Raw genomic sequence first — 22,074 nt, 5'->3', positions numbered from 1 at the left:
GTATGTGGGAAACTCAACACTCCAACCTCCGCTAGTAGATGCTTGTAAGAATATTTGTTCAATATGTGATGTGAGATTGGGCTCTTCAACTAAAAACAATATGCCCCAGTAGGGCGCGCCTATGCTCCTCATACGGATTCTGATGCCGTATTGTTTGATTCCCATGTCCCCATCCACGCATGCTGGGAGTCGTCGCTGCGCCGTAACAAATCGACCTTGACGGCAGCACCTTGCTAATCCAAAAACTCCGGCTCTCCTGCGTCGTCGCTATGTCCTCTCGCATTTCGCGTGCATACATCAGAAAGGGAAGAAAAGAAAAAAGAACCACCCCTCCCCCCCAGCCCTGTTCCTGTCTTGCTGTGTGTGGTGCGCTATCCCTGAGTCATGTCGCTGCATCCCCGTTTGGTCATTTTGGCGTCACAACTTGGCCTGCATTTCACATGCGACGGTCGAGTCAATGTCCCGCCAGGAGATGGGCTGTTGGCGTGGGGGGAACTTCTTGCTGGAACCGGATCCGATGAAGAGTCCCCACAGGTTGCGTCCTCCGAATTCTTCCCGCGCGTGAGGTGTGGATTTGTCCTCCGAGTGGATATCGACGAACCTACGGGTTTCGGGTCCTCGAAGCGGTTTGTCTTCGGGTCTTTGGCCGAGTCCAGTGTCGAAGGAAATAACCGGAAGAGCGGAGTAGAATCGAGAAGGATGGGAAGAAAGTTGACAGAAAAAATGATAAATATGCATGCGCCTCAAATGCTCATGATCCCAGTCCGTCGCTATGCATGTGGTGTCGAATAAAAAATAAAATAAAAAAAGTGCTGTGAGTGGTGGCCTGGTCCTTTGGCTCACCCGTGTGAGAGAGAATGTGTGTTGTGCCGGAGGCTTTGCAGCGTGCGTTGTGCTGAGTTGGAGGTGAAATGTGGGCCCACGTCGCTGGCCAGTCATAGCCCCGCATCTCCCAAGCTCGCTCGCTATGAGGAAACTCGGAGGTGCTCGTCGCATGTCGCTGGCATCAGGCCATGCTCTCGGAACCGGGCCGTGTAGGTACGGACGCTTGGCTGTGTATGCTGCGTGCGCTTGTGCGCGAAGGGTGTGTCGGACGTGTGTCCACCAATTCTGTCGTTCGAGAAAGCCCCCTTTCCAAACCCGATTCTTTCGTAGGGCAAATTTCTTGCCAGCGCATCTCGCGTCCGTCATTTTTTCTTGGATTGCTCCGTCCTTCCCCTGTTTCTTTGGTACGCCTCGGGTGACTCACCCAGACTGCTCCAGCTCTCATCGGGCCTCGCGGTCCGCTCTCCTCAGTCGGCGATACTCGCTTCTAAGAAAAGTCGACAAACACAGCAGGTAAGGTTGACCCGCAAAAAAAAAAGGTGTGCGTGCTCATTTCGCAGAAAAGGCGTGCCGTCGGCCGTCGGCCATCAAAAAGTTCCTCGCCCGTAGGCGGCAGGCGGTAGGCGAAATGCAAAAGTGCCTCTAGCTATTACCAAACAGTAAGGTAAGAGCATGTAAAAAAGGCCCGCAGATCGACTCCTTCTAGAAGCGCAAGAAGGAACCGAAGAGAGAGAGAAGAAAAAAATCCTTGGGGGGGCGCTAGCCAGTCGTGCCAGTTCCAGCGTAACAGCGTCTCTCTTTTCGTCTTGGGTGCCCCAGACGGCCTCTTGGACGCTTCGGGCAGAAAATGGAGCCCTCGTCTCGGCACTCTGACCAAAGACCGACAGGGAAATCACAGTGCCAGACGTGCGATGATGCTGACCATTCCGCGATATCGGATAAGGCAGGCACTTAATGTCTGGCCCCTTGTTGCGTGGGAATGCGGGCCCCAACGCTTCCCCGTAAATTAGCGCCTCGGGGGGCCCTGCTGAATGACGATTCCACCCGGCAGTGACGGTGCAATCAGGGCAAGCCCACAACATTTCGCAGAACCCCGACCCTCCCACTTCTTGCTTTCTGCCCTTCTCCGCGGACAACACCGTCGTAGTGCAGCACGTTGCGGGAGGGGGATGCGCCATGCCATGGAACAAGCCACACCCGTTGCAAGAGGGAGGGAAAAAAACAAGCTTGCCGTCGCCCATGGGTGTTGGAACCTCAACCCTCGTAGGATTGTGACGTGCTCAAGCCGTGGAGACTGTCCACGCTGCGGCATCGGTGCGCAGCGTTGCATCTATCTCTCTTTTTCTTCTTCTCGTAGTGGACTATGTCGGGTTGATGCGATAGAGGCTGGATAGATAGTCGCTTAATGTACCAAGCTCGCATGACACTTTTCTTCAATGCGACACTGGAATCCATCGTGCTGGGACGCCGTCGCTACCAACATCGTAAGGGCGTACGCTGGCCTTTCGCGGCGGTAACGCCCAGCGAGCGCGGCCCGGCCGTTGGTCGTCGAGTTTGCCCTGCTTGCGCATCGCCATTTCCATGACTGCGATACGAATGAAGTCCGAGTTCTCCCGCATCTCTCGCTGACGCATGCCTCCTGGAGGATACGTGAATGCGGTCTGGGTCGGAGATTGTGCTGGGGGCTGATAAGGTGTTGACTGAGTCGTGACCGCCGATGTCGCCGGGGAGGGGCTCCGAGTTGATGTGGGTGGTGCACTCCGGCTTTTCTGAACCTTGTATGTTTGCATCTGGATAGACGCAGTAAAGCTTCGCGTGCCCGTCGGCGTAGTGGCCGCTACAGGGTGGGGCTCAATTCGAGCGTTTGTCGTGGGGTTCAGGTACCGGCGCAACGCAGCCGACGGCTCCTCCTCGAGTACTGGTGGCCTTCGCTCATCCGTGTAAGGCACCTTGGGGTCGATGGTGAGAATGGATCTCGTGAGGAAATCGTCGGGCGGGATAGACGAAAAGTTAATGGCTGAGATAGATCGTGCAGCCGAGCGCAGGGCGCGGAGTGATGCAGTCAGATTGGACTTGAACGCTGACTTGAGAGGGCGCAGCGGGAAAGTGTAGTCAGAGAATGAGAACTCTGACTTGGTGTCCTCTTCATCCTGAGACTCGTCGAACACTCTAAAGTCAATCTCGTCGACGCTGACCCGGTCGCGGGACAGTGGGTGGTCCTCGGGCTGACCGGGAGGAGATGAGATGGGCTCCAGCGAACGCCTGGGTTGGCGGGAGCGCTTCCTCCGCGGGCTGGATCCATAAGGTGACTCGACCGACGACAGTGTGTCGGTGGAAAAAGAATCGCCTAGTGAAGGAACCGATTCCACAGAAACAGTTCTGGTAGATAACACGGAACCAAGACCGCTATCGCTAACTGACATATCATCGTCTGTCAGGTCGTCGGGTGGCGATAACAGCAAGTCTAGGGGGCTCTTGCCGAAAGTGAGACTAAGTTCCTTTTCGCAGACTTGCTGTCTCTCGATAACAGCTTCCAGAGTCATTGCCTGGTCCCTGGATAGCCTCTGCCTCAAGCTGCGTCGAGGTCTAGGAATATCAGTGACGGCCAGCAAGGCCAGCATGGCAGGCGGGACGGCGTCCGGTGAGTGAACATCCCTCGGCCGGGAGGGCTTCCGATGCGCATGGCGGCTAGAGGTGTAAAACGGGGTGGCCTTTGATTTTGAGGGAATCTGAACAGGCGTAGTCGGGGTCGTCGGTCTGGTGTTTACGCTTGTTGTTGTCCGAGGAGGGCTCGAAGGCGCCAACTTAGAAGTTTCGCGGCGAGCATCCTTCCTTTTGGCCATGGTAGCTGAGGTGGTAATGGAAGAAGTAGGGATAGGCGTGAGGGTGACGGACACGTTCTGAGCATCCTTTTTCCGATCCAGTAGGGCAGAAGGCAAAGCCGTTCTGGGGATGTTGACGGGAGTGGTTGTTGTCGTCGTCTTCGTGGTAGCAGCAGCAGCAGTCGTAGTAGCAGCAATGGATGATCTCGGGCTGGCGGCGTAGCTGTTGTTGGTCGGTTTGCGCGTGAGATTCGAAGGGGAGGGAGAAGATGGTGGAGGGGTGGTCGAGGCCGAGGGCTGCCTATTGTAGTAAAGGAAACTCCTTGGGGACATCATGGCGGCGTCTGGACATGCCCTGGTGCGCCAGTGGCTCGGCGGGGCAAGCCGGACCCGACAGGCAAGACAGGTTGACAGGGAAGGGGTGTGGAAGGGGACCAGACCAGGCACGAGTGCGCACGAGCACAACCACAACCACAACCACAACCAGCTCGGTGCCGCAGTGCGTTGGGCAGGGGAGGAGGGTGTAACTCGGGGTGTGGTGCTGTAACCGGGACTGGGCCTGGCAAGGCAGGTCAAGAGCAAAAGCAAGCGGGCTACTGCGGGCTCAGTCTTGACTGTTCAGCATAAACCCCAGCGGGCCAGGCTAAGCAGGAGATGGGTTGGGTTGACCAGTGGAGTTGCGTGGGCACGGCGGGCTGGTGGTTCAGACACCACAGACCAAACCAGTGGATTCACTGAACTGATGTATTCCGTACAGGCCACACAGTGTTGGTGCCAGCAAGGGCGAGGGTACTGTGCTGTGGACGAAGTAGGTAGGGATACCTGCACGATTAGGGGACCAGTTCGGTCAGAATTTTGGCGTCGAACGGACGTGCTCGTCTGGCCTTTGGCTTTCTGCCTTTTTCTCCAGCGCGTGTACTGTATCCTCTTTCGGTCGCTGTTTGAGTGTGTCGTGTGCCGGGGGCAGGGGTCGTCGATGTTTTGGTAACGTAAAGTTAACCGTCTCGCAGCTAATCAGCGTTGAGGCTTTGTATAGTCCTTCTCCAGCAGGAATCGCGACGGAACTTTCAAGGGCAATGATTGCTGGGACGTGACGCAGCGGAGCACGGGGCCGAAAGGCTTGTATCGTGTAATGCGATGTGATGTGTGGTTCCTGGTGGTATTCGGACCCGGCTTTTGACTGGAGCTGCAGACGAGGCGAGGGATCGAGAAGCAAGGAGGCGGGTTGGGAGAATGTTGCTTGCTGCCCTTGCAGATAGGTACTGACAGCGTCGAATTTGGGTTGGGTTTGTGTGTACCAGTGTACCAGTAATGTCGGTGCAAAGCGCGGTTTGTCACTCGTCTTGTGCTTGAATAGAGTGTGGAGAGCCAAGTGCGCGCGAGTCGGGTACTTCGTCAGAGGTTAAGAGGTGACAATGATCGACTGTGTGGAGGATGCTATTATCGATTTGCACCACAGGGAAAGGCCTGACGGTGACTTGGGGTATTGATGCTTTCGTCCTTGTGAGATGGAAGGGTAGGTTGTCGTGGACTGTCACGAGGAGAAATTCGAGACTCGAAATGACGATGTTGTCTATTAGTATTAGGTACGATTAGTCGGATGTTCGTCTCGGAAAGGCTGGACCTGGAGTTCTGTGATGGTCGGAATCCGGTGTTATCGAGGTAGATGATGGGCTTGCGGGAGAAAGGGTACTGATTAGCTATTGGTATCGTATCCGTTGCGCAGTGCCTTGGTCGAGAAGGAGAGATGACGACAGTCGGCGAGTTGAGGAGTGGCGAAGTGAGGAAGCGAGAGAGAGAGCGACTCGCGTACTTGGCGGCACAGTCGCAGTTGGGAGGTCGAGAATGGCTTCCTAACAAGAAGCAGGCACAAGATGGGAGGCTCTCTGGTTTTAGGTGGCCAAGCACAGAAAGGTTATCAGACTGGATCGAGGTTGCCCTGACTGATTACGGATGATACAGATATGTCACTTCATCGAGGTAATCGAAGCACAGAGAACTTGGAAAGGCAGCGAGCGAACAGCAGATGGGCCGTGGACTGGGGCAAGCACTGATGCTCTGACACCCGACTGATAACCCTGATACGGGGGGGCCAAGATGGGAGGCCAGAGATAAGGAATCGAAGGGCAAGGTGTCGAGGGTGTGTCGACGGTCGTGGAGCGTGGTGTGGTGTCCCATCTCCCCTGCCCGCCCGGGCTGGACAGCTCAGCATGGGGCAGTCGCCAGTCACTCACTCTCTCAGTCTCGGCAGAGAAGGAAGTCAATCGTAAAAATGGCTGAATGACTAGAGGCACGGGGGGCAAGAGGCAAAGCAAGGCAGAGCGAGGCACGCCGCATCTCTGGGAAAGAACAACCTCACTCCACGGTCTCAGCTGAGAAAGGACATTGCCATCCATGAGGTAGGTAGGTACCCGTAGACATGTTCTTTCCTTCTTGTCCCATTTTCTCTTTCCCTCCCTTCCCCCTACTTGCCTTCCTGCTGCGTGAGGGTAGGTATCTGTAAAAAGTGGAAGGTACGTAGGTACGTGGTGACTTGGCAACTTGGGAAGGCAGCATGGAAGTCAACCTGGTATTGGATGGAGGTACTTGTAATATCGGCCCAACCTGAAGGAAGAAGGAAGGAGGTGCGCCTACCTCGTTTGCTCCCCCCCGTCTGTCTGCCTGCCCGATTTGGAGATGTTTCTGTTCGTACCCGGTCACCAAAGGAAGCAAGACCGAACGACAAACGAAGGATGGGCGCACCGCCGCACAGGCCCGGCTGAGTACCTACACCACCACACCCAGGTCCCCAGGTAAGGTATGGAAGGAAAGCAACAGAGAGACTTGGGGAGGGTTCACTTTCCAATTCTATTGTCACCGTGTCACGTTTTGGTTGCGCAGGAAGCAAAGTCACTGATAAGAACCTCGAAAGCCTCCAATCCCCTTGCCCCCATGTCCTTTCCTCACCCTTCCCACCGGCTACTGGCACAGCGTCACCTCTCACCCGCATGTTTTGGGCTTAGAGTTTGGGGTGACATGAGATTTTGGGGGTCCAAGACGGCCAAGGGCTCAAGGGGGAACACGGGGAATGGAGACCACGGGGGTCACTTTTTCTCTCTTCCGTTCCTATGTCTCTCCATCAGAGTCTCACTCCGATACCTGAATCCAAAGGTCACGCGCCAGAGTTCCAAGCCCTGAGTGCAACCCCAGTCCAAGATGCTCCGTATTACTCTCCAACATCAACCTAGGAATTCCGTCTATGAATACCTTCTTGTTAATCACAGATTATAAATGCACACTCCGGGCAACGCCCGAGTTTCATCTCACTGTGACAATTAAAGGACACGACCGACGGCCACTGGCAAGCACGGAGCCCTCCTCCCTCCATGCGCTAAATGACACTCTCCACAGGCTTGAATTAACCCCTTTGCGCCCATCAGTGGCTCTGGAACAGTGGCAGATGGAAACCAGCCCGTCATAATAGTGGACTCATTTGATGAGTCTAGCGGGCATGGTCCAAGACAATCAAGACAATCAAGACAATCCCACGACTCTTCAGCAGGGTCTCACCGTGAGAGTGCCCGGCTGACCCGATCATAGGTGGCCCCCGTCGACGATTGTGGAAATGGCGGACCGCCACTTGTTATTTGGTTGTGAGCCAATGAGAGCGATGGGATTGTTTCGGGGATAAGAAAGCAATCGACCACCTTATGTAAGACGCATAACTATCCGTAAGATACTTTAGCTATGTTCAATCAATGGGAGTCTGGGAGATGTGGATGTGAAGCTCAAGGCAGTGGGCGGTGACGACGGTACCTACTTTGCAGACCCGTTTATTTCCCACTTCCTGGCACGCTGTTCTTGTTGCATTGCACCTATCAATCTGTCCGCCTCCACACTGCGTGACTGCCTGCCTCTAAAAGGCCTCCAAAAGCTGGCCACTGGTTGGAAGGCGCAGTCTGGCAGTTCAGCTGAGGTGGAAGGTCCAGCCTTGTTATGCAACGTGCACAAGCTTCCATTCTCCTGCCATTTTATGCGCATCGGCTCGTTTATGCGAGTCCAATCAGTGGATATCTAATCATGTACCTAGGTACCTTGCATTTGACTTCAACCTGTCGTGTGCCTCGTGCTTCTCCTTCTTATCAGCGTCCACCAAACACCGCAAGCCACTATCCCTCCCCCCCATCGACACTTTCGTCCCATCAATGATCCCTCCCCCATCTTGTCCGACCATCTCAGGCGCCAATTGCACATCTTTCCGAAAGCCCTCCGTGGCACCTCCATCTGGATCGCAGGTCCCGGCCGACCGAACCAGTGTGAATAATCTACACAGTAGCGTGCCTGGCAGCTGCTATGTGTGTTGCTGCCCTGAGCTGGCCAGAACCATAGATATCAAGCACTGATCGTCTGTAGAGGTTGCTAATTCTTGTGGCCATTCTTAGATATCGGCCCTCGACTCCGAAGAACGCTGAGGAAACAAGACGCACCGGAACTTCCGTTCTATTGTGAACACTAATATCCGTATCGCGCCTGGAATTTCGGACGCAGCTCAGCCCGAGAGCCAATGCCCATATCATCGGCCCCGTTGTCGGAGTCTTCATCTTTCTAGTTGCAGGCCTCCGCAACGTCCGGTCCTTGGCTTCCTTATCGGCCTTCTCCGACCCCAGGTTATTGCTAAGCCGTGCGAAGGTGCGTAGCTTTCTCGCTCCTCCGCCAGCTTGCAGACATCCATTTCTCCAACCCCTGTCGACCTATACCATTCGCTCTCATCGACGAGACAGGCAGGCGAACGGAGAGCAGCCTTCGACCATCTGCCACCAGGCTAGTCTTAGCGCCATTTCCAACTCACTTTCCGTCCCATCCGCTCTGATGGTCGCCCAATTGCCCAGGCCCCATGTCGCTCGTTCGTCTGCTTGATCCAATAGCACTTGGCCGGAGCTTGTCGATGGTCCTCGGGAAACCGATACGGGATCCCACCCGTGCGACGGCCTACGTCGATCCTCTGGGCGCCTCTCCCGCTTTCAGCACCGTCGGCGGTGTCATCACCATCTTCACCTGGGCAACAAGAGCAATACGTCTGCGCCAGGTTAAGCAAATGACGGATGGGATGCATTTCCGATGACTGTGAACTCGCTCGCTCGTCCGTCCGTGAAGCCACATCCCGGGCAAAGCGCTTCAACATTGGCATCCATAAAGTCCGAATCAGCCTGACCTACTATAGTCCTCGCCTCGGCCACAAGAGCCAAGGCTTGGGCAACAAGCCAGAAATTTGCCTGATACGAATCGTCAGTCCTGGATAGTATTTAGGTTGTCACGTTGTGCCCCGAGGTGTGCCTCGCTAGCAAGCGCAACTTTCATAAAGCCCGGAAGCCACGCGGCTACGGTGGTATTCATGGAAGAACTGCCTCTAAATGATATTGAGGACTGTCTCAGTGGGCGTTGTCTCACCCGTCTCGTCCGCCTTACCCCGCCATCTTGGCCGCCCATCACTTCCATCCCTATCAATACCGCAAACATCCAGCCACCGATTCGGTCTTTTGCATCAGTTATAGATGCCTGAATGCGACGCATCGGGCCAGTAGCAACCGCCCAGATAAAGCTCGCAAAGCAGGCAGCACATTATCTCACCCGTCATTTGTCGCATATATGACGGACCAATCGTCAAATGCAGCCATGTGTAGCAACATGAGACGACTCTGGTATATCCGTACCCTCCGAACAGTGTATGGAATTACAAAAGACGACATTCAAACACCGGGCCAGCCAGCCGCTTACACACACCTGTGTGTGGTCAAAAACTGATCAGACTGGAAAGTTACCTAGCGCATGGCCAGGCGCGAGCAAGAGTCATCATCTGCACCACCCTAAATCTAGCGACGCCATCCCACACCCTCACGAGGGTCTCAGATGCTGCCTTATCGCTCTCTTCTGATTCGCTTATTTCTTCCCCAACTCTGCGTCATACAACGCCGGCATCGTCGACTGGGCTCTGGCGCGGGTGTGGGTGGAAACGGGGATGGTCGTTGTGGGTTCTTGGAGGTTCAGCAAAGAACTGAGTCGGAGCCATGTCAAGACATGGCTGACTTCTCCATGGTTTGCGGGGTAAAGCCAGGTGAGTACCTACCTCTGCCCGGCCGTCGGTATCCATCGCTTGTCCAAAGTTCGACGTCACGAATGTCTGTGGATATTACTCGTTTCTCCCTTGCGACGGCGCGTCTCGCAGCTCGACAGCATCGGGCCAAGAACACGCATAGTATTGCTGCCGCGTACGAAATGGGGGCACGAACATTGGCGGGCCGCACACGCTTCCTTTCTATGCAAGTTTCGATATTGATCCGTTGGCCAAGTTACGGCGACCTCTAAGGTAGGCGACTGACTGCGCGGACTCCAACACCAACATCAGCGCCAAGACCCCAAAACACGGCTCCGGATCTCAACGGCGTCCTGTACTTCCGCACGGCCCTTCATTCTCTAAACTCAAACCCGCCAAATGCGCGATAGCCCGATACCTCACTATTCGTAGTCTTGTGGCCGCTTATTCCGGTACCACCCCTTCGAGACTCTGTGCGTCTTGTGCATGGCTGCAGACCTCACGTGCTCCCCGTCTGCTACTATTCGTGACCACACTTTGACAGCCATGTGCTCCAGCAGCAGTTGCTCACAGTATGGGTGGTCCTGGTAGGAGACATTCGAGCGGGCTGTCACGTTCTTGTCTTGACGACGCGGCCTGCCACCATCAGGCACATAGGTAGAGCTACAGTAAACAGGAGACGTGGTTGGTACTGACGAGGTGTCTTTCCAACTGAACCTCTCCTTCAGGTCTAGACCTTTCAGTCAGCTCGTGGCTTATTCTTGAGGCGCTCCCTGCTGCTTGCCTCACGGGTTCACTTTCGTTTGGTGAAGCTTTCCCCGCATTGGCGCTGTCGATTATGGTGACTGGAGCTATGAGACAAGCCTCTCGTGGGGAACGGTGTAAACCATGTAGACCCAAATGCCTACCTCGGGTCGCTCATACTGTTCCACAAGGCCGTTTCCCTTATGCTCATGTGCGATTAAGGTGCCCGCAAAGGGCAAACCATCACGAGCTCGGGGAAGAGAGAAGGTGCTAAGCAGTCTCTTGCAAATAGTGTTGGCGAGCTTAGGCTCATGATACTCCTGCAGGCCAATGACCCTTGGCCATGTCCCTGTAACCAGGCTGAACTTCTGTCCCGGATATATCGTGCATCTACTTGGGTATAATGTAGTACATTGATGCGACATATTGACGCGATATGTCAGTGTAATGTCTTTATGTGAAATGGACAACGCCAATCCTCCTTTTCCAGCCTTTGATCCCGCCAATTCCACAGGCGTATCCCTAGGAGAAACACCCAATACCAGCATGTTCCGTTCCGTTCCGTTTCGGGGAAAGGGAAGGGAGGAGAATGGTCATCGTAATCTCCCGACGACACCAGTTGATTGATATGCCTGAACTGAGCAATGCCGGCCGTGGTGTTTATAGAGAGACAAACTTGAGTTCTTTTGGATGGAGCATACTCATGTCAGAGGAGATGGTCAGATAATGAGTGAAATTTCTCCAAGCCGACTTTCCAAGCTGGCACTGTCTGCCTCTTTCGAGTTGTGCGTTCCTATTCTGCATTTCCATCCGGGCAAACTCACTCTCGGAACAAATTGCAGAGACGGCTTACTAGATCAATATCAAACAAGTCACTTTTGCTTTATTTCACTCACGGGTATTCATCAAGATTCTTCGTTTGTAAACAGGTCTGGTGACGACTTGCCCACTCGAGCAAAAACCTACCTTTTTACTTCCTTTCCCCATCCGTTGGTATCTAAAACCCCTTACCACGACGACGCCAAATATAGAACTTGCATTGCCGCCAGTTGGATTTTCTGCATCACACATCTTTGTAATCCACTAGACCATTCATTCATGGAGGAGAGGCGAGTGAAGGCAATGATCGCGATTGAGATGTCGTGATGAATAGGTAGATTCACGATGTCGAATTTGGAAATTCAAATGGCTTCAATTCACAGTCAGAAGGATTCCGGGTACCCAAAACAGCTTTCCAGCTCTCTTATTCAAGGCCTCAACTGATATCATCCCCTGTCGTACGAGGGGTTGTCATCCCTCATTCAATGTTGAGCTTGGTCTACCTTTTTATTTTCTTTACCTCTTCCTCCCAGTCCCGTGTACCAGGCGTATGAACTCTCAACATCGCAAAGTGGACTACATCTTTGGAAGGAAAGCATATCAAGGGTCTAGATAGTAACTCTTAAAAAGAATAATACACTCCCACTTGCTAGCCCTACCTTATACTATCTACATCTGCTTCCTCTCCTTCCTCTTTCTCTACATCTCCCCTCTCGCCTCACCAATCCCCCAAAAACATCACATCGAAAGCACACAAGACCAAAAAGCAGAATAATGCAGTTATACTATCAGCATCAGAAATAGAACGTAGTTTGAATTTGAATATTTCCACAGCCAACGCCGGGTATTTAATCCCCTCTCCCTTCATCCTTCCACACAAAAAAACAAATCTAGTAGTTTGTCCCTCCCATCCCGCTCTTCCAACCCCGAGTCTACCCTTCCATTTGTTGAAACATAATTCTTTACTTCCACCTTTTTTACTGTGCTCCAAAGGCAAGCAACTTCCATTTAGATTACAACCGCAGAAATCAGTTGGACCGCCTTATGACCCAGTCTTGACCCGGCTCAAACCAGGAAACCTCTTCGTGCCCTTGGGACTCTCAGGCGCAGCATTCGCGTCCTCGTCCTCCCGCTCAGGCGTATCTTCCCTCTGCCCCTGGCCCTGACTACCGCCAGCCTCCTTCTGATTCCCATCACGCTTCCGATGCGTCAGCGCACTGAGTTTATCCCTCAAAAACCCGCTCCCGGCAGACCTCCTCCGATCACTCGACTCCGCGCCCGTCGCAGACCGTGAAAGCGAGCGAATCGTGCCCCCGCCAGCCTGGTCAAACGGCGCCAGACTACTCCTACTAGAAGGCCTCAACAGCTCGAACCCCAACCCTTGCGTCGGCGCCCGGCTATCGAGCGGCGTCGGCGGCGTCATCATGAGGAAACTGGGGACGGCGGGCTGCTGTTGCTGTGATTGCTGCGTTTGGAGACTTGACTCGCCCATCCGACGGGACCGCCCGCTTGCGACGCTGGAACTCCGACTCGTCGACCGCGGGATGGGAATGCTGCTCGCCGAGCTGCCGTGGTGCGAGCGCGGCGGCGAGCGGGAGTAGTCGACAGGCGAGTTACCGTATAAGCTCGACGAGTCGTCGCTGTTGTTGATGCTCTCCGCGTCATGCTGGGATGACGACGAGGGCGTGGGTGCGATGAGCGAGGACCCGCTGGCGAGTTCCCGAAGCTTGCTGGCTTGCGTGTTACTTGGGCGATGCTTGAACTTGTTGCCGATGATGGCACCGGTGTGCGAGATGAGAGCCTTGATAACTGCCTTCTTGAGCGCGAGAGCCAGGTCGAGGTTCGACCACGTCTTGTTGCGCCACTCGACCGCCGGCATGCGGAATACAAAGTCGTGCACGTCCTCCACGTTGCGGTTGTCTTTGCCCTTGTAGCTGAGGCAGAGCACCACCGAGGGCATCTTGATTTGCGCAAAGGTCATGTAGTTGCTGGCGCGTGACATCATCTTGGTGAGGTCATCCGAAGGTTTGGAATCCTCCGCTTTTGATTCCTTGCGCCGACCAAAGCGCGACTTCTTGTCACCGGGAAGTGTGCTCTCCTTTGACGAGAAGCCGGTCGAGGTACGACCGATTCCTGGGCGAGGCTCTTTCGTTGACTTGAGTGACTCGTACGAAGGCTTCTTGGTCGGGACCTTGCCTGTACCGACGGAGCGGAAGAGACGGAACGTATGGCCCTGGCCCTCGCCTGTGTTGACCGTGAGTGACTTTTTGCTGTTTATTGACTTGGTCGGAGAGTCTGAGTTCAGTGTTGGTTGCAGACGCAGTTCAAGCGAACCCGGTCGTGTGCTGAATCCGTCCTTATCGCTAGCAGTCAGACGACCAGAGCCAGACATCGAGTCGTCATCTTCATCGTCGTCCTCGGTGGGCTGGTGCTTGAGCATAAAGGGAGAATCGTTCTTGTTCTTGTTGTCGCCGTCGATGCCTGGGAAGATGTACTCAAACACCCTCTTGCCAATCTCACGTTCCAGTTGGATCTTCATGGGGAACAAGTTGACCTCGAAATGATCCATAACGGGGATACCGGCGATGGCTTCAAGCATGTACCAGTATACGCGAATCATTTCTTGATTGCCCATGTCCTTGTCGCCTTCGGCGTAGGGCGCAATGATCTCCGGGTACATGGCGTCAGGGAGTAAGTTCAGTCCAAAGACTTTGCCAACCCTGATCAAGTTGATATGTGACCCGTCTGCGTTATCAGTACGATCATACTCCACATCCTTGAGCTGCAGCTCGACGAGCGGTTCCTTGTTGTCTCGAAGCATGTGCCAAACCGTGTCGCGTGCTGTGATGCTCCACCGGAGTAGAGCATTGCTTTCCGAGTTCGTTTCGTATCTCCGCTGTGAAGACGTAATGGCCTTCATCATGAAGAAAAGTTCGTCCTCGCATGCTGCTAGGTCTCGTTCAAGAAGAAGCCTGTCCTCCCAGCCGCGCTGGTCCATGTACTTGGAATATATCTGGAAGTGGGACTTGATGTCCTGAAGTTGACGAATGCGCTCTTGCAACTTCTCAACCATCTCAGGCGTACCGCTGAGGTCGCTGAAGTCTGAGGCGAGCATGATCTTCTCAAGGCGCTCCGTCCGTGTCTTTTCGAGAGGCTCATTGTACATGAGCAGATCCAGTACAATAACGTACATGGCGTAGTAGTCACCAGAATTGCAGAGTGCTCTGGCTTGCGGGAACTCTACCCAGAGATTATCCATCTTCCTTTCGTTGCTGGGCTGGGATGGATCGCCAGCGCCCTCAGTGTTGACCTCATCATTGTACTTGAGACGCAAAGTATTGTACTTTTCGTAACGAAGCATCGCGGACGTCTTCTGCACCACTCTATTAAAACCGAAAGGATCCGTCTCAAAGTCGAACATGACTTCCATGGGAACCCAAGGAGGCCATGACGACGTGGCAGGAGTGCCGTACCGACTGCCGGCGTATGTGGTGACGATTTCGGAAAAGTACGACTGATGAGTAACGAAAAACTGTGTGCTGTCCATGTTGACGAGGAATCTTCTCTGCACGAGACCGCTGACGTTGTCGGCAAGTCTCTTCTTGTCCATGACCTCGACAACCTTCAGTTCCATGCCCTTCGATGTGAGAATGACGACATTCTTCTTGTTCTTGTCGCTTTGCAGTTGAATCTGCGGGGCAATGAGTCGCACGTGGTAACTGTTCTGCGGCGTGAATTCATCCGAGATACCGCTCGATAGGTCATCAATCGGCACGTTGGGCACGTCTTCGCCACTCTTTCCATCAGCGTTGACATACTTCTTGCCGTCCTTGAGGATATTTTTGATGCGATCCTCAATATCCTGTTTGAACTCGCGTTCTGCGGCATCGAGGTCAGGAGAAGCGCCAGCTGTAGCACCCCCGGTCGGCGTCCTATTCTTGCTCGCAGGCTTCGGATTCTGCTTCGCTTTGTACTGCTCTTCGACAATGTCGAGGATGAACTTGACGGCAGGGCGAGACAGGTAGTAGACAAAACCTCTGCGCTGGCTGACTTGGTGAATATAACGAAGCACAACATTTCGGAGAGTGTTGTTCCACTTAAAATGAAGGTTGTGGATGACGAATCGGTTGTTGAAATCACTCTCGAATTCTGCTCCCGAGGGTATCGTAAGAGAGTCGTCTTCTTTATCCAGTCCAACCGATTCGTCAGACGCGTTGCTTTCGCTCTCTCTCATGAAGGGGTTGCTGCCGTTGATTGGCGATTTGCTGTTCATTTGACGAAGCATGTTCTGGAGGTACGCCTTCTTTTTCTGCAAGATGCCACCCTGCTGCTGGAGGCTCTCAAACGCTGTTACCAATTTCGGATCCTTGCCGTCGTCACGCACAACCTTCAATTCGGCTTCTCCGAGGCTGCGTCCGTAGTTCTCAATTTGAGCATCCAACTGAACCAACCGCTCTTGGATGAGTTGTGCTTGTACTCTTCTGGGATCGTCATCGTGGCTCATGATACAGAAGTGAGTCGGCTCATCGCCGAACGGGCTTTTGCGGTCCGGATCACCTGCAATGACGCCGCCAATATCAGTTTGTCGGAAGTACGTCAGACGCGGCGCAAAAGCGAGTGGAAGGATTTTGGTGTCCGGGTTAGGCTCTGTAGGCAGGATCCAATCCAGCTCCACGAAATCGTCCATATCGATCCAACTGAGGTCATTATCAGGAATGGTAAAGCGGGACAGGTCTGTGCTATCGTCGCGTTGATTCGTTATTAGGTCGCCCATCGTTCCCTTCTTGATGGCTTCTGTCGTTGATCCTCGTATACTGGCCGAAACAGCACGAACATCGGCTGCTGCAAGGTCAAGCTGGGCCGCGTGAAGCTTGATTCCGCTCGTCTTTCCCTTAGTCTTGCGACCGCGGTCTCGGGTATTGAACTCCTCACGTCTCTGGTGCAGATCCAGCATGAAGCTGTCGAATCTGACCTTGAGACCCGTTGCCGACACCCCACTGTCCGAAGCATCTTCAACATCCTTATGCTTGTAGATGTGACTGAGGAACAGCGGTGCCAAGAGGAGATTGTACTTGATCGTGGAGAGGTGTTTACCGAACTTTTTGCTGTTCCTCTCCCGACCCGGCCAGAGCGGACCTTGGCGGATGGGCAATGCCATAGCACCACCGAACAACGACCACCACGCAAAGAAGTGAGTGAAGAAGCGAGGTGTACAATGAACCGTGTTGTAGCTCCTAGACGGTTCGACGTTGTTCGCCATCCAGTCACGGTCGACCGGAGCTCGGACAGCAATCGACAAGTGAATATGCTGGCTCCGGAAACCGCGGAAAGCATCGTATGGTTGGTCCTCGGGTTTGACATGGTGAGGAGCGCGCAACATAATGTCGTAGTGCGGTCTGAACTCGAAGCTACGCTTCCCGTCCTGAATCGCGCGTTCAAAGACGAGGCCAGCCATCCACTGTACCTTGCCCGACAGCTTCATCACCACCTTTTTGAAGGACGCTCCGGACTTATAGCTGTCTTCGCTCATGAGGCTGTCGTCTTCTCCAGTGCGTCTCGCAGCTTCGCGGACTTGATGGCTGTAGTCGGGTATGGCAAGAACGTACTCCCCAGAGTCGACCGTCATGAACCGCTTCGGATCGTCGTCGGCATTGATATTCCACTTGACTTCGTTGCGCCAACACATCAGGAATCCTGCGCCGTTGCCTGTCACACAGTAAGGATCACGAGTTCCCTTGAGTGCGAGATGCATATCACCATCGCCTCTCCACGCCACGTGTATTCTGGAGTGGAAGTTGAGACGAATCTTGTCCCAGAAGCCGACTCTTTCTGATGGGTCAATCTGAGGCTTAGTAAAGGACTCGATGCCCATCATCATGTCTTGAATGGCTGGCTGGTATGCTGGACCCCAAGTGATCCTTGTCGGCAGAGCTGTGTTGATTTCGACGCGCATGTTGGAGTAAGACTTGACTGGTCCAATGGTCCGCCGAACGTCGATCGCGAAGCCACCCTCGTTGCTACCGCCAGGTTCGTGGATCCGAGGAGGAACAATGTTGACTTTGATACGGCGGGTAGACTCCATACCTCGGAACTCCTCCGCTATGACGAAGTTTGTCTTGAGCGACATAGCTGGTAGCCTTGTCGACTGGCCTGCCTTCAAACTGGGGATATGAATCAGGGGGAGCGGATAGTCGCGTAATGATATCCTCGCCTCACTAAGGTCAATCGAGACATGCATTGGGACGAGCAATCCGTACTTCATGTCCTTTGGCATTCCCTTGCCGACGGAGTTGATAAAGTCTGGCAAATCCTTCATTGCGAATGTAGGCTTGTCAATGACGAACTGGAGATCGGTGATGAGTGCAGACGCGAGCGCGGGTCGCTGTGGCACTTCGAGGATGTTCTCCGTATCCTCCAGATCGTCAGGAAGCTGATCAGGGCCCCAGAACAGACCTCGAATCTCCTTCATGCCGTTCTTGGCCATGACGTAGAACCGATCGATCCGCTTCTTCCAACTTTGTGCGTTGTATGCATCCAGTCTCGCCCGTGCTTCTTGTTCGGCAACCTTGGAGGATCCAGTAAGGCCGACTCCTTCGCCATCGGGGTCGTATCGCGGCGCTCTGCCCCTTGAGCGTTCGTCTCTGCTGCTAGGCCGTCGTCCATCTGCACTTTGGCTCCTGGCCCATGACGCACCATTCTGCTGTCGTCCCCTGTTGAAAAGCGAGCGAGCACGCAGCTTGCCTGACTCTTTTCTCGACTCTTCTTCACGGACCTTTTTACTCTTGACTTCGAAGGCTTCTTCACGGGCGAGTCGTTGCATCTGCTCCACTCTACCCGCGCGGTAGATCATTCCGAGTTTCCACTCAAAGGCTCCATCTTCCATCTCAAAGAGTAGCGAGCGTGTCCGAACAGATACCTTTGGAACGTTCTTTGGTCCACCGGGGACCTTGTCGAGGATGTACTCATTCGTACCCGTTTTGAAGCGGTGGTGAAGCTGCTTGATCGACTTGAGGGTATTAATGATATTGTCGGAAATCTTATTGACCTGAACCTCGTGGGGCACGGCAAATCTAATAGCGTCGGAGTTGACGTCGATCATCTTGTCTTCTTGGAATTCACCACCTGTCAGCTTGCGCCGCGACTTGCGATAGTCGACACGTCCTCCTTTGATGCTGACCATTCTGGCCCAAGTGCCTCGCATCCTAGGTGGTTGTACGTAGATCCGAACAAGCTTGGACGCAATGTACGGCGAAGACCATCTGTGCCGGCCAGCCTCGACGCCATAGACCTGGACCATCAACTGAGGATCATTCGGCAACTCGGCTTTGATTTGCACCAAGGCAGCTTTGAGGTCGATGGCTACAAGCTCAGGCGTCAAGGTGGAGTAGTCGCTCATGTCGATAAAGGGAGAGCCTGGTGACATGGGAGGAGCCAGGAAATCGGCATTGCCGTCTTTCCGTGGCGTCGTCGGCGACATTGGCGGCGACGCAACATCTTGGCCTGACCTCATGAAGGCTTTTCGCAGAATCATGATGGCAACACCGACCGAGTAGTGGCGGAAGAGAGAGTACTGCAAAAGAACAGTCCGTATCGCGGCATGAATGTGGAAGATCGGCCCCTGCTGGTCACTCATGGCCTGGAAGGCCACCTCAAACCGCGGCATATTGACAAACGGCTCCAGCTCGACCCTGTCCTCTGATTCAACAATGTAAGCCTCGAGGCCACGGACGTGGAAAGTGACCCTTCGTCCATCACCATGGTTCTGCTGCTTCTTCCTCGGCGGTGGTGAGATTGGACTTTTGAGCAGGTCCGAGTCAGGGGCCACTGTACGGCTATTAGCCCTACGCCGCGATGGCCGCCGTTGAAGCCCCTCGAGTCTTTGCGCGCGGTACTCTGCGGAAAATTCGTCGAGCTGGAGGGACACCCCGCGGGTATCGTCCGAGATGTCCTCGTCAATGCCCGCAATTTCGATGCTGAAGTCTGATGCTTGGAGTTGAAACTGCAACAACCAAGATGGCATTGCGCGAAGGAAGTTTTGCTTCTTGGTGGACGTGTGTGAATTTGAACGCTTCTCGGGCTCGACGTTTAGCCTCAGCTGTCGCACGATCTGTCTAAGACCATCGGTGATCTCGGGGCGCACCATCTTGATCGAGAAGGTCTGCAGATTGCTCGAGGCAACGACATGGACGTCTGGCGTAGCACTGAGTTGCACCTTAAGCTCGAAGGACTCGGTCTGAATCAAGTCGAATCGGTTACTCGATGACGTCTGATAGTACAGTTCGTGCGACTGGATCCTCATGGTTGACGCGAGCGAGTAGTGCAAGTCCTCCACCGTGGAATGGAACGATTCCATGTCGAGTGATATTGACGAAATGGAGGATATGATGAGATCAAAGTCGTCGGCTGCCGCGTGCTGGTCGACTGCGGGCAAGGCGACTCGGAGAACGGGCTCGTGCATGGTGAACTTGATATTAGCCTTGGGCAGGAGTCGTGATATGAGCACATGCCGCGGTTGACGGCTAGATCGTGACCTCTTGGAGGACTTTGGCTTCAGCATGGCGACGAGGAGCGGCAGATGGCGAGGGTCGAGATCCACCGAGGGGGAAGTTACTACGGAATTAGCGAACAGTATGTTTGCGTTTCTCTCCTCGGCTCCCACATCCTGCGCCATCTCGACCGTCTTGGACGGCAGCGTCGTCTTGACAGTAGTTGTCGCCATGGGGATGTAAAGCAGCCTCTCGGGTTTCCCGTCGCCGTCGTCGACACCGACGGAGATGGACAGGGCCGCGGCGAGAGCCTCGTGGGCGATGTCCTTGGACGGGAAGTACATCCTATGTGACGGTGACTTGGGGTCCAAACGGTGCAAGTCTATACCGACTTCCTTCATCGACGCATTCAACAAGACGGGCTTGGCACTAGGTTTGACGGACTCCACCCTCTTGGTCATGCCAACAAAACTGACTGCAAACTGGACCTCCTTAACGCCCCTCAAGATGGAACTGACAAACTCCTTGGAATCGGACACGGTCTGGATTAGATCCTGGTTGGTGCTGCCAGGCTGGGCGACCTCGTGTATGACCTTGTCCATGAAAACGTCGGCTGGCTCGTCGGACAGGGTGGACGAGCGCGCGGCCAACTTGCACTTTTTGAAGCGATCGGCGCACACGCGCACGTCGTCGTAGGGTATATGAACACGGCCCAGCTTGAGGGCAATCGCAGCGTCCCGCAGGCCATCCAGCGCCTCGTACAAGAATCCATGGATATTCAGCGTCGCATTGTCGAGAATCTCGAGGGACTCCTTGCCCTCGGGCGTGAACAGGACACTGCGCAGTGTCATGATCCACTCCGCCTGCCGCTGCTTCTGCTTGTTCTTGTCGTTGCGAGCCTGAAAGAAGAAGCGAGCGCGGTCCACCATCTTGCGCCGCGTGTCGACGGCGACGGTCAAGCTTCCAAACTGGACGTCGCCGACGTCGACGACCTTAATCGTGGAGTTTGTGGCGACGACGTCTACCATCCGCAGCCAGTTGAGCTTGCGGTGCGCCCTCTTCATCCGGTCCTTGAGCTTCATCAAGTGCTTCCATGTCTCGCTCCGGGGCGGGGGTCCGCCGTTTCGACGTATGAGTGGCACCTTGGGCTGTTGTTCGGCGGCCGGCACCTCCGGCTCTTCCTCCGCGTCGGTGCTGCTGTCGGAATCGGTTGAGCTGTCCTCGCCCTTCTTGCCGTCCAGTTCGCGGATGTCGACCGTGACGGTGAGCTCGCTGATGACGACGCTCAGCCAGGTGGGCTGGGCAAATGTTGGGCGGTGGACGTTGAGCCCGAGGCCGCGTACCTCAATCTTGAATCCATCTCGTGGGGTGTAGGCGAGTCTCCGGAGGGAAAAGTAGCCGATTCGCTGGATCGATACGCCGGTGAGGATTCGAATGACGGCGAAGAGTATAAAGGAGGACAGGTAGAGGAGGACGACGACGCCGAAGAGGAAGGTCGGATTGAGCAGAGCCATAGTGAGTCGGCAGAACGACTCGGGCGATCGGTGGCTCGCTTCGGTATCTGTATCACCACCACCATTAAGACAACGTCAGCTTCCCAACATTTCCAGCGCAAGTAGCGTGAATGCGAATAGTACACGGAGAAAGAAGACCATGTAGTTGAAATGGAGACGCAGAGGCCAGGTCGGCCGTACCTGGAAAAGACCCAGATCTCTATGGTATCCCGCACGTTTATCTCCGTTTCCTACAATCCGAGTGCGCCATGTCGTCGATCAACGGTGCTTGGGGGTGTAGGTTCGTGGGTGTGGAGAGGTAACACTCGGCTTTGGGACAGCAGAGTTTCGGCGCCTTCGCGGTTACAGTTGTCGACGGAAATGTGCAGTTTAGCTAGCTAGTGCGGTTGGCCGATCGCGAGTGTTCAAGAAATCGACGCGCAGACGGTTGCAGGTGCGGATGGTGGCGGGTGAGACTGATGATCGGATCCCTTGGCTGGCCCGGAAGGGAGGATGGAAATATGGTGGGATCGGAAATGGGGATGTTGGTGGGAGGTTTTGGGGTAAAGCTGGCTGCGATGTGGTGCAGGGCGGAGATAGAGAGACCGAGAGAGAGCTCGTTTCGTTGGGGGCGGCAGGCGGAACCAAGATGAATTGAAAGAGGCTTAGGTTGGACGCGTAGGATTTTGCCGATGGTAGCGAACGAAAGTATAAAGAGAGAGCAAAGCAAAGAGGAGGGCAAAGGTGCGGATCGGAGGTGCTGGTGGAGGATGATGCAGGTCTCGCTCGTCTTGTCTTGCAGAAGAGTGAAGCAG

General features: G+C 54.4%; 6 protein-coding genes across 6 annotated transcripts; 1 reads left to right on the top strand and 5 right to left on the bottom strand.

Annotated features, from left to right (window-relative positions):
- Positions 1 to 417: 417 nt before the first annotated feature.
- Positions 418 to 1,191, bottom strand: CCOS01_01871 (uncharacterized protein; the record flags this gene model as incomplete). The annotated part of the gene is made up of 1 exon (XM_060450063.1): positions 418 to 1,191. One exon carries the CDS (start codon positions 1,189 to 1,191, stop codon positions 418 to 420), a length of 774 nt encoding a protein of 257 aa, XP_060318713.1.
- Positions 1,192 to 1,412: 221 nt separating this feature from the next.
- On the bottom strand, positions 1,413 to 2,066 carry CCOS01_01870 (uncharacterized protein; the record flags this gene model as incomplete). Its single annotated transcript, XM_060450062.1, has 1 exon — positions 1,413 to 2,066. One exon carries the CDS (start codon positions 2,064 to 2,066, stop codon positions 1,413 to 1,415), a length of 654 nt encoding a protein of 217 aa, XP_060318712.1.
- A 192-nt stretch (positions 2,067 to 2,258) lies between these two features.
- On the bottom strand, positions 2,259 to 3,980 carry CCOS01_01869 (uncharacterized protein; the record flags this gene model as incomplete). The annotated part of the gene is made up of 1 exon (XM_060450061.1): positions 2,259 to 3,980. One exon carries the CDS (start codon positions 3,978 to 3,980, stop codon positions 2,259 to 2,261), a length of 1,722 nt encoding a protein of 573 aa, XP_060318711.1.
- A 4,158-nt stretch (positions 3,981 to 8,138) lies between these two features.
- On the bottom strand, positions 8,139 to 9,159 carry CCOS01_01867 (uncharacterized protein; the record flags this gene model as incomplete). The annotated part of the gene is made up of 3 exons (XM_060450059.1): positions 8,139 to 8,231; positions 8,476 to 8,681; positions 9,075 to 9,159. Coding segments are annotated over 3 exons (384 nt in total), but the record flags the coding sequence as incomplete, so codon positions are not given.
- Positions 8,521 to 8,748, top strand: CCOS01_01868 (uncharacterized protein; the record flags this gene model as incomplete). Its single annotated transcript, XM_060450060.1, has 1 exon — positions 8,521 to 8,748. The coding sequence occupies one exon, from the start codon at positions 8,521 to 8,523 to the stop codon at positions 8,746 to 8,748; it is 228 nt and encodes a 75-aa protein (XP_060318710.1).
- Positions 9,160 to 12,322: 3,163 nt separating the features above from the next.
- Positions 12,323 to 21,280, bottom strand: CCOS01_01866 (uncharacterized protein; the record flags this gene model as incomplete). The annotated part of the gene is made up of 1 exon (XM_060450058.1): positions 12,323 to 21,280. One exon carries the CDS (start codon positions 21,278 to 21,280, stop codon positions 12,323 to 12,325), a length of 8,958 nt encoding a protein of 2,985 aa, XP_060318708.1.
- Between the last annotated feature and the right edge of the window lie 794 nt (positions 21,281 to 22,074).

The sequence above is a fragment of the Colletotrichum costaricense genome, assembly GCF_030867565.1.
Source record: "Colletotrichum costaricense strain IMI 309622 chromosome Unknown Scaffold_2.1, whole genome shotgun sequence".
In the NCBI taxonomy this organism is placed as follows: Eukaryota; Fungi; Ascomycota; class Sordariomycetes; order Glomerellales; family Glomerellaceae; genus Colletotrichum; species Colletotrichum costaricense.
The sequence above is the reverse complement of the archived record's forward strand: the minus strand, read 5'-3'. Positions and strand labels throughout refer to the sequence as shown.